The 17,396-nt window shown below is 42.0% G+C and overlaps 1 protein-coding gene across 9 annotated transcripts in view; it reads left to right on the top strand.

Annotated features, from left to right (window-relative positions):
• LOC144040752 (uncharacterized) overlaps positions 1-17,396 on the top strand; it is a 142,268-nt gene that overhangs the window by 7,977 nt on the left and 116,895 nt on the right. For all 9 annotated transcript variants that reach the window (XR_013289831.1, XR_013289830.1, XR_013289832.1 and 6 more), the window contains exons 2-3: positions 11,469-11,527; positions 16,717-16,837. Coding sequence is in view for 6 of the 9 variants with exons in the window: in XM_077555193.1 (XP_077411319.1) it covers positions 16,788-16,837 (50 nt within the window). In the remaining 3 variants the exon portion in view is untranslated. The remainder of the gene's footprint in view (positions 1-11,468; positions 11,528-16,716; positions 16,838-17,396) is intronic.

Below are 17,396 nucleotides of genomic sequence, written 5' to 3'. Positions count from 1 at the left end.
GACGTCCTAAACAAAGTCACCGTCTGTAGTGGGACCCGGATGAAGGCTCCGGCGTAGAGTCCAGGGGCTGCAGCGGCACAGGCGATGATGCCAGGGGCTGCAGCGGCACAGGCGATGATGCCAGGGGCTGCAGCGGCACAGGCGATGATGCCAGGGGCTGCAGCGGCACAGGCAAATGATGCCAGGGGCTGCAGCGGCACAGGCGATGATGCCAGGGGCTGCAGCGGCTCAGGCGATGATGCCAGGGGCTGCAGCGCAGGACGTACGCCGCCGGAACTGGAAGCGGGCGCTGTACGGGGGCCGCCAGAACTGGCAACGGGCGCTCAACCAGCGCCGCCGGAAACACTGGCAACGTGCGCTCCGCGAGCGCCACCAGAAACATCGGCAAGGGCACTGCCATCAGCGCCGCCGGAAACACTGGCAACGTGCGCTTCGCGAGCGCCGCCAGAAACATCGGCACGGGCGCTGCACGAGCGCCGCCAGAACTGGCCACGGGCGCTCCCCACGCGCCGCTGGAAACTGGAAGCGGGCGCTGCATGCGCACCGCCAAAACAGGAACGGTACCTGCCTCTTGATCCGCTGGGTCCGTTTATGGTGGGATCATTCTGTCACGGTCCGGCCAAGGAGCGGAGTTGAGTCCGCCGGCGTGTGGAGTAGAGGACCCAAAATGCAGGAAGGCAGGAGTGCGGGTTAGACTGTTATGTTTTATTGTACAAACTCAAAATCAAAACGACAGCACAAACTCCGGGGGTGACCGTGACAATGGCAATGATCCCACAAGGGACTGATCACCACCCGGGAATTAAATGCACCCACACTAATTAGGGGATTAGTCACACCTGGGGCCAGGCACAAGTGGCTGAGGGCCCGGATTGGTCAGCCTGCGGAAGGGCAGGCATCCACTCAGGACCAATCGGGGCCCTCAACCAAAGCCAGCTCTACCCAGACATGACAGTGATGACCTTTAGATTGTTGTAAATTTTAAAGGTTACATGCTATACTTTAGGAAACTTTTTACTTATAATAACCAATCTGACATGGAAAACCTAATTGAAGGTTGAAGTTACAATACAAATACTGTGAAATGTGTCTACTTGGAAGAGCATTGAACTGTTAGAGAGAAAAAAAGTTTTTTTTTTTATATAGGTGGTTTTCTTAAAGGCAGTAAATGTGTTTTTAATGAAGAAATATTCACGGGATATCGGCTGGCAACCAGTTCAGGGTGTACCCTACCGCGCCTACTGCCCAAAGCCAGCTAGGATAGGCTCCAGGGCCCCCCGCAACCCTTGTGAGGACTAAGCAGTTAAGAAAATGGATGGATGGATATTCACGGGATGGAGATGTTTCACTTTCTGGTGCCCGTGACAGTTCTTGCAGCCAACTATTTATTCATAAGTCAAGTCAAGTCATAGCGTAAAGCATAGCCATAAATGACTAATTCTAAATAAGTCGTTTTGGACAAGACAACATATTTTTTCAGGTGATGGGTGAAGTCAAACATAATTTCATCTACCTGTTCATTCATATTTGCTCAACTCTGCACGAGTACGATAAGACAATGCTGTAAAACTTCACTGAATGTTTTTTTTTGTCTGTTGAGACCCATGTAAAGACTTTATATTTTCTTTTTGAGATTGTGTGCTCTTTTGATAGAACATTTTGTTGTTCTGTCATCTTCAAAATTATGTATAGCTGTAATTCTTTGTGTCTTACCTTACCTACAACTGCAGTATTTATAATCAGTAAATCGTTAATTTACCAGAAAGACTCTGTCCCCTCCGTGAGTCATCATCTTATCGTGGTGGAGGGGTTTGCGTGTCCCAATGAGCCTACGAGCTATGTTGTCTGGGGCTTCATGCCGCTGGTAGGGTCACTCATGGCAAACAGGTCCGAGGTGAGGACCCAGACAAAGCATGGCTCAAAAGACCCCAATGATGAACACAAACTTTGGATCTTTGTTTCCTTTGCCCGGACACAGGTCACCGGGGCCCCCCTCTGTAGCCAGGCCTGGAGGTGGGGCTCGAAGGCGAGCGTCTGGTGGCCGGGCCTATACCCACGGGGCCCGGCGGGGCACAGCCCGAAAAGGCAATGTGGGTCCCCCTTCCTATGGGCTCACCACCGGTGGGTGGGGCCAAAGGGGTCGGGTGCGTAGTGAGTTGGGCGGCAGCCAAAGGCGGTCCGACCCCCGGCTACTGAACCTAGCTCTGGGGACATGGAATGTCACCTCTCTGGCAGGGAAGCTGGTGTGCGAGGCTGAGAAGTTCCGACTAGATATAGTCGGACTCGCCTCCACACCCGGCTTGGGTTCTGATACCAATCTTCTCGAGAGGGGCTGGACTCTCTTCCACTCTGGAGTTGCCCACGGTAAGAGAGAGGGCAGCCTCCATCCGCCTTCTGGTGGGGGAACGGGTCCTGACTGTTGTTTGTGCTTATGCACCGAACAGCAGCTCAGGGTGGAGGGTGTGCTGGAGAGCGCTCCCCCTTGGGGCTCCCTCGTTCTGCTGGGGGACTTCAACGCTCACATGGGTAATGTCAGTGAGACCTGGAGGGACGTGATTGGGAGGAACTGCCCCCCCGATCAAAACCCGAGCGGTGTTTTGTTATTGGACTTCTGTGCTCGCCACGGACTGACCATAACGAACACCATGTTCAAACACGAGGGTGTCCATATGTGCACTTGACACCAGGACACCCTAGGCCGCAGTTCGATGATCGACTTTGTAGTCGTGCCATCGGATTTGCGGCCGTATGTGTTGGACACTCAGGTTAAGAGAGGGGCGGAGCTGTCAACTGATCACCACCTGGTTATGTGTGGGCTCCAAGGGCGGGTTAAGATGCTGGTCCGACCGGGCAGACCCAAACGTATTGTGAGGGTCTGCTGGGGAACGTCTGGCAGAATCCCGTCAGAAAGAGTTTCATCACCCACCTCCGGCAGAACTTCTACCTTATCCCGAGGGAAGCGGGGGACATTGAGTCCGAGTGGACCATGTTCCGCGCATCCAGTGTTGAGGTGGCCGATCGGAGCTGTGGCCGCAAGGTGGTTGGTGCCTGTCGTGGCGGAAATCCTCGAACCCGCTGGTAGACACCAGCGGTAAGGGATGCCGTCAAGCTGAAGAAGGAGTCCTATTGGGCCTTTTTGGCCAGTGGTGACCCTTTGCACTCCCTCTGGCCCCGTGGTCAAATGGCCAGGCGTTAGGGCCTTTGGTTCATACCTTATGCTACAAAATTGTTGGTACGCATGTGCAATTTGGTGCTCTTTGTAGTGCTTACACTAGCCTTTCATCCTGCCGGTGGCCCTTTCTGCCTGGGCCGGCGTCAGAGGTGTCTGCTGTCCCAGCCACGCCGTTGTCCGTTCATAATGACAACAGTCTTTCTTTAAACCAGGAAAGTAAGCATATTGAGATTGACCAAAGCATTGAATTAAAGAGTGATTTAAAGCCACCATGTCTTATTGTATAGTGAGACTGTGTTAGAGGGTGCATTCAAAACATTCAGTTACACAAGTGTGAACAAGTGAAATTTCTATTCACACATGCTGAAAAAAATGGCTGCATATGCATAAAAATGTTTTGAGCATGTGTACACATGCTCAAAACCCAGCAAATCAGGACACGAGTAGAGATAAAACTGCTTGTGACCAGTGATTTGGGGGAGGTGTAACATACAAGGGTGTGTGCTATTCTTGATAAGTTACGGCATATAGAGTCAGGGGTCTAAGATATTGTGTTGATTTTACAAAACTTGACGTAAACTTGAAACAATAACTCATCCTTGAACACAATTGGTCAATTAATGTTGCAGGGTTTTTTCAGCTTTGGATGACAAGTGAAGAGAACTGCTTTTTCTTGCTCTCTGCTCACCATAAAAAATACCCATTCATACTATTATTCTCTTACTTTTTGTTTGATTCCGCTTTTTTAGTGATGTCATTTCATTTTTTTCTGCATCTGCGCTTGCACAAGTGATCAAAAGGGCACTCAATCCAATTCTAGTATATAGAATTGTAACACTCCAAATGCCATACAAAGCAATCTCCAAAACAGATGATTGATCGAATACTAGAATTTTTTTATTTATTTCTTCAATGTAAAGGGATGACTTCAAATAGGCATTCATAATTGTGCACACCATCGTTGACGGCGATCAATAGAAGCAGTTTAAATGGGATTAAAGTTCATGTAGTCCTATTGTGCAAGCCTGAACATAGGGACCGTATTTAGACTTCAGGCAAGACAATGTAATATTAATATGTACAAAAATAATACTGTTATATTGTTGAAGTCAACATGATAAGATGTGAATTCAGTTATACGCTCAGCATTAAAAACTCACTTGTGCAACTCTTACACAAATTCACACATATGTGCTGAAGGAGCAGCTGCTTGGACAGAAAACGAAACAGATGTGCGAGAGATCACGGGAGGTCAAGGGGTTGTGGTGGTTGACTATGCTAATGTTGTTGTTGACTTTGCTGTGAGTGATAATTTATCGTCTTCATTACCATATTAACTCCACTGTCCCGCCATGACCAAAAGAGACCCTCCCCCACTACCACACCGCACGCACACATGAATACACACAATTCCCTCACTGTGAAGTAATGGATGCCCCCAGTTGATCCTGAAATAATTAACTAATTAACCTAATTAAAATCAATAGAGGTGCCGATACCAGCGTATACATTTCAGGGACGCTGTCTCTATCTGCAGTCGAAGGAATTTTCAAAGTGAATGGAGTAGGGGCTGCAATAGGTGTACAACATAAACAACTGGTAGAATGAAACCTTTACAAGAGCATCTTTTTCAAGTACAGCAGAGTTCAGATATTCCAGTTGTGTTGTATTTAACTATTAGGGGGGAAATCAAAATTGAGTTAATCAGGCAAAAATATAGAATGAAAGACAAGAAAATGTGGAGATTTAAATGAGAGTGCAAGACTGAGAGAGGTTCCTAATGCTGATTTATGAGTGCTTGGCGGTCTTTAGCTGAAATAAATGGCTTGTGGGAGTGGCTGCAGCATTACTCCCTGTACAGGATACTAAGTGCATTGTAAGGTCAGTCATAAGGCCAAACTTACATATGTACTGCTCTGCCCTCGTAAACCTTTGTTAATATATCAGCCTCGGAATGGAACTGTAAGTACTAGTGCATCTGAAACACTGCAACGGTAGAGGCTGTCCTATTAGCGGAATTATTGTTTTATAATGCATATAAAATCAAATTATTTAGTGGCCACATTTTTAAGGTAAAGTTTGGTAACTACTGTTAGTGAAAATTGTACGTTATGACTTTCTTAATAAAAGTTAGTAATGGTTCTCCGACTGCCCCGACTTTAGAGTTTTTCGGGATACAAGGCTGGCGTAGCTGATTTTTTGGGTTATTTTTTTGCAGTGATTTGCAAGCCAATTTAGACACTCTTTTATCATGTTTTTAATATTTATATTTCACAATTAAGTCTGCCACTAAAGGTCAAACTCACACCCAAAATCTCCATTGGCCATTCGTGTTATTTGCAGCGACCCAACCTAAATAAAAGTTTTCCTTGTAGTGGAACTCCCAGTGGAATTCCCAAAATTGAACAGTACGTTCAGTGATCCTGGCTGATCTCAGTTTTAAAACTAAAGTGTACACACCCATGTTCAACGTTTTTTGCGAACAAAACAACCAATCAAAAACAGGTGAGCCATGATTGGTCGAGCCCTGAGCAATTGTGATGTCATGTTCAGTCGACAGCAAGTGGCAAAATGGCTGCTCTATCAGAATGATTGATTCCACAAACACAATATTGTCGTAATCAGAACCTAGTGTTTAGACTAGTGGGGCTGCATAAAACATATTACTGTACTTTTAGAAACATTTTAGGTTGACTTCCACTTTAAAATGCCACTTTTGTCATCATGGTCTTATGTGGCCCCCAGTACACAGTAAATTTGTTAAAGTCAATTTGACTCTATTTAATATAAATTTTACTCTATTTAGATTGGGAACGAATAGACTCAGTTTTAGAGAAAGCTAATATTCACACTTGGAAGATAGTATAATAAAGAATTGAAAAACAAATAAAAGTCAGGGTTGAGGAATGAACTCACGACCTTCAACTTGGGAGCCTGCCACACTGCCACCTGAGCTATGTCCCTCCTACTGTTTGCTTATCTCCAAGAGGAGACCAAAATGGAGTTAGGAAGATTCCAGTTAATGAGCAGTGTTCCCTTGTTTTTCGCTGGGGTTAGGTTCCAAAAAATACTCACAATAAATGAAATCCGTTACGTTTTACATTTATTATGAATGTTTTAAGGCTCTAAAACTCCTTACCACACAGTTTATCCACTTTTCTCATCGAGGCATTTACATTTTCTCACATTTCTCTCGTTTAAACGTTCTCAATGTTCAAACCTTCATAAATTTTATAAAATAGGTACATCACTGTAAAAAAAAAAGCATGCAAATTTGCACCCAAAAAAAATCAGCAAAACGAGGCCGTGAAAAGTGAGCCGCGTTATAGCGAGGAAACACTGCTAGCACACATCAGGAGCTGTGTGGCTCAGGGAGTCGATCGGCTGTCTCCCAAACTGAAGCGAGTTTGAGCCTCAACCCTTGATTAGGGATGGGAATTGATAAGATTTTTACAATTCCAAATCCGTTTTTGATTCAGCTTAACGATTCGATTCTCTTATTGATTTTTTTTTTAAGGTGAATAAACATAGATTAGCATCCATTTTTTTTATGTCGTAGTTGTATTTGCAAACAAGAGACATGTTTAAAAGTAACATGGCCTTACAAATCCAACAGTGAAGTTTTAAGAGGTCCGCATTCGAGGACTCCTCAATAGGGTCCCCAGAAAAAAAACTAAAGAAAGAAAGAAAAAAGATTTGAAAATAAACATAACTACATTTAAAAAAAATGATCTTCTGTAGAAATTTACAAAATACAATCTAGATTATTTTGTGACAATAATGTCCAACTCCAGTAACATTTCAACACTCATATGAAATGAGCACTCAAAAACTCCTCTTCTCTTCCTCAGTCAAAACAGACGCAGCCAGTAGACTGGCATGTGATTCCTGTGAGTTGCCCATGAGCAGAATCAGAATGTTTGGAAGTCATGGTTCGTTTTGTACGTTTTGCAACCTTGAATGAACCCTGATGAAAAAACACAACACTCGCGGGCATTTACCCTCTCAAGCCGGTGCCATTTAGTGAGACACGGGCTTTAACATTAGCATTTAGGAACTAACTGCACGTTTCACATAAAGGCAAACTGGTGCTAATATAGTTACTACCAGTACCGGAACGCTTGCATTGCTGGCGGCCATTGCTGCTGTGTTGATCCCTCTGGACTCCGGAGCGCTCACAAACACGACAGACAGTCATCGCATGCTGTGTGTGCAAATGCTCTTGCATCGTAGTAGTATTTCCTCCCTTATAAGAAATATCCAATTTGCAAATATTGCAAGTTGCTCTGTTGTTAGCTTTTCTTGGAAATGTCAACAAACTTGGCGCCATGTTTGTTGCTCATGGCGCACGGAAATGTCGCGCGTGTGGTGACGCCATCGTCCCCTCACGGAACTGATAAGGGAATCGTTAGCAAAAATGGCAAACGATGCCAAGGAATTGAAACACTGGGAGTCGGTTCTCAACAAGAATCGGTTTTGGATTTCCCCCCCCCCCAAAAAAAATGTGATTCTTTTTTTTTTTACTGTCATTAAAGTGTAAATATTTCTCTAAAACTGAAAATATTTTGTCCCACCCTAATTACAGTCAAATTTATTCTACAGAATTTTACTGTGTAGCACTGATGAAATTCTCCATCACTTCCATCATTTAAGTTGCCCATCCCTGGTCTATTCTATCATCCTTGTTGCATTTCACATGCCTCTAGCTAAATAATGAACAAAACTAACCTCTTCATTTTCGTACACACTCGCTTTAAACGTCCAGGCCTTGACATTTTCCAAAAGGCAGCTTCTGACACAAACACATGCACATTTCTGCTTTTGTTTTTTTTTCCTCCATTGGTTGTTTTCAGTTGACCTAGCTCCAGACAAAACGCATGGAGAAGAGTGGAAAAATGAAATGATTGCATAAATGGATAGCTATTTTCAGTTAGAGAAATAAACAAGAACAAAATGAGAGGGTGAGGGGCAAGTGGATGAGAAAGGACAAGACGGGAATGTTACACGGTTGGACGCTGCTAAGAAAGGAATAAAAATGAAGGCAAAGTGGAAGAAAATGTGAACAATGACAGCAGAAGAAAGTAAACTATTTCCATGAATGATTTCTTGGATTTGTTATTTATCACAATGCCATCAGTGTCAGTTCATCTTCACATAGAACCCTTTTATATACGCAAATTTATAACCTGACTTCAACAATTTATTTTTCTGCAGATCCTGATAGTCAAATGCTGCTGCTGCTGTTGATTAAACAAATGCACCCTTCTGCTTTTTCTTCAATTATTTATTTAATTATTTAATTCAATATTTTAATACAATGCAAACCGTATGAACATCTCATGCAGTATGCATTTTACTTAGCTTTGGTAGCAGAGTCTTTTGTGTGTGTTTATGTTCCTTTCAAAACTACAATACTGTATAGTATTAGGTATATATGGGATGCAACATATATGCAATTGTCCATGCATTTTTTCCCAATACTGCTGATTTTGAATGTAACTATAATCTTATATTTTCTCATTTTTTATTATATCATTTTATACAACAGGAAACAAACATAATCTCATAAATCCTGCCACAAAGAAATGGGTTTACCACAGCTATAACCTTTGTGGGGATCATTTCCATAGGTTGCAGGACTTTTCATGAGACTGCGACCACTGGTGAAGGATTACTAACAGAATGCACATGCGCACAATGATCCGTAAGGAGACCTTATTCCGGACACCCGGCATTGCTGCTTGTAAATTATGTCTGTCTCTCTGCACGTACATACTTAATGAGCTAATGTTGTTTTATTCCTTATTATTAATTTTCTCCCTTTTCTGATTTATCTAAAGTGCTCTGCATCACACTGATATTTTGTCTCCTTTACAGTTGAGAGCAGCCGAGCATTAGAGGAGGCCGTGCGCTTATTCATGTACTTAAGGGATTGCATCTGTAATGAATTGACTAGTTGTTTAGGCCACCCTACATAGCCTACTACTCACCTTAATAATGTAAGCAGGCCATAACTCCTTCTAACCCAAGGGTATAAGGTATGCTTATAAAGACATGCACATATTCATTCAGTCTTTCTATATTAGCCACTGACCTCTACGTGTGCCAGGTCCTCTCAGTGGAATATCCATTTTTATGTTTGGGGGGGAAAATATTGTGTCTGGCAAGAGGCACATGTGTCTCTGTTAAGATTTATTTCAATTCTTGAATTTATTATAGGAGGGTTTTTTTTCATGTTATGCTGTTGTAGCAAAAAACAAGATTGAATACAAATATGAGGCTGCATTTAGTTTGTCACATTCATATATTCTAATAATACACATACATTATACAAAAAAAAAAAAATCACACACAAACACAGACATGCACGCACACACACGTTGACCAATGAGTCATTGCTGTCAGTATTGATTTCCTTTTCTCCGAATGACCCCTGACACCTCAACGATAGAGTACCAGATATTTCACCAGTAGAGTACCGGATCTCTCTCTCTCGCTCACGCTCTCGCTCTCGCTCTCGCTCTCGCTCTCGCTCCCGCTCCCGCTCCCGCTCCCGCTCCCGCTCTCGCTCTCGCTCTCTCGTTTTTTTTCGTACACTCCATTTCATACTATTTTTTTTAATTTTGTTAATAACTATATTTTGAAAATGCTTTGACTCTACCTGTGTTTGCTCACTTGTGGGCTTCTATGACTACCACAGCCTTTGGCACCCCTGTGCTTCTGTCATACAATATATGCACCACTTCTCCTAAAAAAATTATTAGTTGCAAATTCTTAGGTATTTATTTATTTATTTAGCATTGCCCCCCCCCCCCCAAAAAAAAAACATCAAAAAGCCAAGTCTGATCATTCCACACAGAATATCAAATACATGCTTGACAAAATTGTTTGCATCTTATCAAAATAGTAAGAAATAATTGTAGTGCAAGCATCCCATGCATGCTCCTTTAATTTGTAGTTAAACTAATCAATGACAAGTAACAGGCGCTAGCAATTTAGAAATCACACTTGCAGCCAGTTAAAAAGAGGATAATGTGTGTCTGTGTGTACCACACTGATTTGGAGAAATGTAAGAAAAGCAAAGAATTGTCAAATGATTTGAAACCCCAAATTGTAGCAAAACATGGACAATCTCAAGGCTGTGTACAAGTCCATCGGCAACGATCTGAATGTTCCTGTGTCTACTGAAATTTGCAGTCCATGGCACTGTAGCCATCCTCACTTCCATGGACGGAAGAGAAGAACTGATGAAAGATTGCAACAACAAAAAATTTAATCCTCACTCCACTACCAAACAAATTCAAGATCACCTACACACTACACAGGGTACAATGTAGGATTGCACTATCCATCACCATTTAAAACTGACACAATGTTAGGAGACCCATCAAGTCCCCACTGCTGACACAGACAGCAAAATCAAAGTAGAGATTTTTGGTCAAGCACATCATTGACTGTTCACCGAAATGAAATGAGACCTTCAGAGAAACGCAATCCCTTTGGCCAAACATAGTGGAGGTTTACTCAGTGTTGTGGTCACCTTTCTGCTTCTACTGGATGCCTTGACTGTCCAATATGAAATCTAAAGACTACCACAAAAGTTTGGGGAGCATTGTAGGAGCCAGTGTTAGAAAGCTGGTCTCTGTCAGAGGTCATGGGTCTTACAGTGGGAGAGTGACCCAAAACACACAACCCTTTCAAAATGGCTTAAGACTGAGAATGAAGAATTAGTCCAGATGTGGTAAGATTTCAAAAAATCCTTTGGAAAGAGGCACTCAAATTCAAATTCAAATCTGATAGCTGAAAATAATGGGGCAAAATTCCCACTGAGATGTGTACAATTTCATTGCTTTCTTTTTAATTGGTGTTCTACCAAATATTGTGTTGAGGGTGCCATTAAATTTGTCTAGTCCGTTTTGGGGGTTCTATACCCTGTGTGGAGTCTATCATGGTCAGTTTTATATTTGATACAATTCTGATTATGAGAGCAAATCAGAAGTTTTCTTCTTGATCACTTTTTGAGTGATGCAAAACATTGTAATTTGTATCTGAATTTCATGTCCTTCTCTAACTCGCATCCTTTTGCCGCTGTGATCAAGACGCTAAATTTGAGAAATAAGACAGGGGCAGTGCCGTTTACACCTCAGTCCCCGTGTGTGCTGTCAAGCTTGATTGCACTTTACGGCACCAGAAGAAAAAAAATCACATTCATTACCCTAAAATGAGCAAAATTACCCCTCTGTCAATATGTCAGAGCAGCTAATTTAAAATGTGAATTGTTTTTGTTTTTGCACAGATGGCCGAGATTGAGTTGACGACTTTGTTACTGGATCAATTTGTTGGACCGTCCCAAAAGTATGTATTCTTTTCGTGTTTCAAAAAACACTCTAGCATTAACTTCATGAGAGACTACATCACTACATGCACACAAACACACATCTCCCCATGCAGTGACAGAGGGGGACAGTAAAGTTGGCCTTAGGGACTGGCTCCTCCTCCTCAGGGAGGCTGAGCTCCACAGCAGATAAGCGCATCAGTACGCTCCCCATGGCAATATGTAAATCCCTAAATGATGTTTCCCACCATCACGCAGTGCTGCAAAAACCCTAAAGACTTGCTCGGCCTCTGTTTTAGGCCCCCCTTTGAGAGGGTGATTTTTTATTAAGTTTCACACTAAACAAGACAATACAACAACAATAACTTTTTGGGATTGAAATCCTAATACTCATGTATTGAGATTCCCACATCTTTAAGGATTCATCTTTTTTATTTATTTGCTTGTAATCCATTATAGAGAACATTTGAGATTATTTTGTGATTGAGGGCTGTACTGTATATAAACAAAAATGACTTGACTTGACTTAACAGTTAAATTCAATGTTTTTTAACTATGTTGGAGATACTGAACTCCACCAGTTTCCAATGCACATTCACTGAACCCTTTTGTATCGAAAATTAAAATGTGATTGTTTTTTCCCCCCCACAATCACCACTGTTTTTGTAAGATGAAACTCAGGTTCCAGCAGTTAGAATGAAAACAGCAGAAACCCCAGAATTGAACCTTGTGGTACACCATACCTTTTGTTATACATGTGAATTTATAATACACATATTCATCTGACCCCTTTCTTTTTTGATTAACATAGTATGAAGGGATTATTTACAATAACAATACAATCACAACAGTCACAAGTCGACTATTGAGTGCACCAAATTCTCTGCAGCACAGATAGGCTAAGCAATGTAGTGTGATCTCCTGCAGCCAATGATGGCTAAGCGGGCATATCATCACAAATCATTTGAGTCGGGTGTGCGTCTAGACCTCCGCCGAACCCCTGAACCAATGGTCACTGGTTCAGTTATATAGGGGCCTAATTTATAGTTGATTTTTCGACTTGATGCAACGTTGCAGTGTGATCATTTGCACTACCATGCCTTTTTGTGAGCTTATTAAGCCAAAGTCAAAAGTTTGTGTGGAGCTTATGAGAAAATCCAAAATATTTAGCTGCCATTATATAGAAATTGACACAGCATCCATTATCTTGTGCCATCAGCTGATGGCATATGAAAAATTAAGAACATATCCCATTATAGAGGGAGAGTGACCAGAGGGGGTAGCTTGACAGTATACAGTGTAGCCAATTAAAGCTCCCAGCCAAATCAGGGTTGTGGCACACATCAAGTTTTCGGCATTTATGCCATATTTGAACTGAGGGGCATAATGGATGCCAAATACATGGGAGGATTTACATCACACCTTGAGCGCTTTAAATGGCTGCACATATAGTAATAATAAAATAAATGAAATGAGTAAATCAGATCTCATGAAATGAAATGACAGACAGGTTGAAACAGCGGGTGAGTTGTGTGTGTGTGTGTGTGTGTGTTTCTTGCCACCAGCATCAACATTAAACACATCAGATTGAAGCCACCCTCTAGGGTGGCATCACTCAGCCAGGTGTGTGTACTTACGTGCACAACTGTGTGGTGAAATCCTCAGTCTTTTATCTACTCTTCCACTCCCTCTGTTTTTTGTTTATCTACAGATTTTATTTTTATATTTATACATTCCGGTGTACAGAGCACACACACATACACACACTGATCTATCAATGTATTGATGTACGAGTGAGTGTCATTTTATTCCTCTTTCTGCCTCCATCATATTTTTTATTTATTTGTTTAATTTCCTTTAGTAAAATATCCCGGAGAGTTTTCTCGGGTGCTGTTTTCCTTATCCAAAAAGTGTTGGAAAAGTTAGTCAGAGGGGGAAAAAAAACTTTGATTGAATTCATAATCTCACTTGATAAAGGTAGATACATGCATAACTTGTTTTACCCCCTGACAGTCCCCCTGTGTGACTGTTATAATTTAACTCTTTGACTGCTAGACGTTTTCAGAAAAGGGATGCCGTGGGTGCCAGCCGATTTAAGCAGTTTGACTGATCTTTCAAGGTCCACAGAAAATTTTGTGTTTGGACTATGGAAACACACATACTACCAAATGAAAGATTGGACTCTCATCTTTCATCAGAAAAAAAGTTTGTTTCTACCTTATTCCGTTTTTCAGTAATCAACAATAGAAAATGGTTAGTTTCACCCAAATGCTCTGTTTTGAAACAAAATACGGAGAAATCAAGCTTTTTGTGAAACGATATTATTTCATGCGCTCTAGTGAATTTGACACCTTTTTTTTCCATGAATGATGCCACAAACACCTAAACAGTGCTTTACTTCTGTAAAACACTACCACCAACAATGAAAAAGTGTTTTTTGATAGCAAAATACGTTTATTTACATTCAACAGTGTAACAATTTGACAAAACAATTTGGCAAACTATTTACAAATGTGTGCAACCGTGGTACTATTTACAATTGTGTGGATGTTTCAAATACAGTTTTTCTTTTTGTAACACTCCCCTGCGTGCAAGGGGACGCAGCAGGATTTGCACAACAGATTAGTTTCACTGCGATTGCTCCTTCGCGTGCAGACGCTACACTTTCTTGCGGGCTTTTTTTTCCGGGGAATAGCAAGTATATACTGCAGTGTGTGTTTGGCCATGTTGCCATCAAGTCTACTCTCAGGATCATGATACGGTGACGTTACGGTGACGTTACGGTGGTGTTACGTCTGGCTTCCTCATGTCCTTCTGTTCCTATACCGGGTGGTAAGAGATGTTCTGATCCATCGTATCCACTCCATCCATGGTGGCATCGTAGTCCAGAACCAGTGTCTTCTCCGTGATCAGATTGTACCCACTCCTCCGATGAATATGCATTGGACTCGTCGTCCGATTGAATGTCCGCCTGAGCAGAAGTGCTCGGTTGTGCTCCGCGTATTCCGGCGTCAGCATCGCTAGCCGGTGAGGCTTTATGACGTGATCATAGCCGCCGTGTCAACGCTTCCAACTTCGGCGTCAACCTCCACCATCATCATCATCATCGTCGTCATCAATGTGCTCTTTAGCATTGGTCGATGCTTTTCGTCTTTGAAAAAAATGCTCAAGCGTGAGCTGCTTGCAACCGGTCACCATTTTCGCTTCCTCAGCCATTCTCTCCTCAACACTCTAGCTCCGCCTCAAGTCTTCTACTGACGACTACCCAATCTTGTCCAAAGAGAGTCATCGCTGCCATCTAGTGCCCAAAAATAGGCGTTATACTAACTAGATCTGCTTGATACTTTCAGCACAGCTGGCCAAGGCTTTCCTCCACCCGTTTCCAAAAAAAACAAAAAAAAACATAGTGAACGTCTTTTAACGTCTTTGGCACTCCTCCGTAGGATTTTACTAAACGTTATTTAACGTTTTTGGCAGTCAAAGAGTTTTTAAAGAAACACATGATTGTAAAATTCATTTTCCTTTGTTCTGTTAGGCAGTGTGTATGAACATTAAAAGTGCAAATATCAATGGCATCTGATTATCTGCAAAAAGTTTAAGCCAGTAGTCTCAGTAACTAAGTATCAATCACTATGACATGGATTTTCACCAAAATGTATTTGTACATGTGTAGACATTTCATAATCGTAGTCTGAAAATAATTGAAAGGAACTCACAACATTTTTTTTTATACTTTTCACGTTGTAAGGATCGCTCTCCAAGTTGTCTCGTACACAAAAAAATACTACGTCACAAAATTTCCCAAAAAGGGTACCCATTGTCGCCAAAATATATTTACCAAAAAAACATGCACATGTGTAGGTGCCAGTGTCACGTTGACAGCACGAGTAGTTGGGGTCTGTTCTAAAAAGAGCTTACCATTGATGGGGCACTGTGACTTACAACGAAAAATTTAAACAGAAGAAGATTTAACTTAACATTGGACATGTTCGTTAACGTACCAAATACAGTATTCTATAAAACTTTAAAAAAGTAAATATATTGTGCAAAATGCTATTTTTGTTTACCCACATATTTCAAAAAAAGGAAATTGTAGAGGTGTAATTTTAATACATGATACCGTGACACAGCAATATTTTTGCTCACAGTTTTCATACAGATATATCATATCAGAATGTAATATTGGCAAATGCCTAGTGGCAACTTAGAATCATATGAAAACACAATACATTTTTTGTATTCTGCTACATAAACATATAATGAACATTATGCGACAAATATGCAAATACCCACAGCAAAATTTTTTTTAAAAAGGAGGCAACTGTCAAACATGGCAACACAGCATGCTGCCGTCTGTGTTTTTGTTTGGGTCTGGTGATTTGATATATTGTCACTTAAGTGGCTCCACCCTTGACTTTGCTCTGCTTATGTGGCTCTCATGTGAAAAATGGTGAATATCACTGACATAAGGCGCCATAATGTTTTTTTTTGTCTTTGGGCAACCTTAGGACGTGAATAAAATAAAAAATATTCTGTGTTATATAATTAGCACGTCTGAACATGTCCACATAAATTTTGGTGAAAATCCATCACTGATTTCATACTTCATGGACTGGTTGCACACCCCTGAACATTACATGGGTTGGTCAGTCACTTCTGCAATGTATGTTTTTTGTCTTTCTCAAAGGAACAATATGAAACCTGAGATGGTTAGGAGTGCAATCTAAATTATGGCAATACTTGATGACACCATATGGCCTTTTTTTAAATTACACAATAGACAAGGAAACAAGTCCAAACTTAACACGTCATTTGCAAGGACTCAAATTTTACCCTCTCCCCCATTCCCAGTCACTGCCATGCACGTCTCTCTCAGAACAGGATGCGGATGTGTCTCATTTTCTCCATATTGACTTTCCCAGGTCAGGCTCCTCTTCCCCTATTAGCTCGAGCTAACTGATCAATACCCGGCCCTGTGGTAGGCCGCTCGCGCGGGGAACCTCGCAGGATATAACCACTCTCCCCGTCGCACGATCTCATAACTAATAATCAGATCATATCCATAATGTTACAGCTGACCTAGCTTGTGCTACAGCAGCTCTAATGACTAGATCAATCAATCACGACCGCTTTCGTGCATACTTCTCAAGAGATGCCTTCTCTCTTCGTGATTCAACTCGTCTCTTTTGCTTCCCTGCTGTTTCCCCAGCTGCCTGCCTGTGACGTGCCGTGATGAGTCATGGATAAACAGCTGCCAGGCTGACAAGTTCATGTAGAAAGATGGAGAGCCATGAAAGACAGACGGAGCTCTGGGGATCAGCAACAGTTAGGTGTGTCAGGGTGAGATGTCCGTGTGGTTGTGTGTGTATGTGTGTGTGTGTGTGTGTGTGTGTGTGTGTGTGTCGGGCAATGTGCCAGGCGGTGCCATCTGGCTGCTTGACAGAGCTTCTCTCATTAACAAGGAGGTTAATTGCTGTGGCAGCACCCAAGCTGTGTCAAATATCACCCTAGGGAGACGGAGGCAGCAGACCAGCTACTTGTTTGTGCGGGTGTGTGTCAATAAAGTGTGCAGGAGAGAACTCGCACACATAAAAGAAAAACCTGTTGTGCATTAACCTTTAAATGTGAAGGGAATAGTGAAGGGTACAATTTTCATGTGTATTTGTGTGCGTATATGTCAGTTAATTTCAATGTTTCTGTTCTTATGAATTATGCCCTATTGCTGTAATGGTGTAGAAAGAATTAGGTTTACAAAGCCAATATCTATAGGCCTGAGGGCAAATGCGCATACAGGCCAACACACGCATACACACACATGCATAAGGGGCAAGGGCAGTGAAGAGCAATTTGCATGTTATTACTGCATATTCATGACAAATTTTGTTAGCG

Source organism: Vanacampus margaritifer, chromosome 20, assembly GCF_051991255.1.
Source record: "Vanacampus margaritifer isolate UIUO_Vmar chromosome 20, RoL_Vmar_1.0, whole genome shotgun sequence".
Classification (NCBI taxonomy): Eukaryota; Metazoa; Chordata; class Actinopteri; order Syngnathiformes; family Syngnathidae; genus Vanacampus; species Vanacampus margaritifer.
This window is presented reverse-complemented; position numbering and strand designations above follow the sequence as displayed.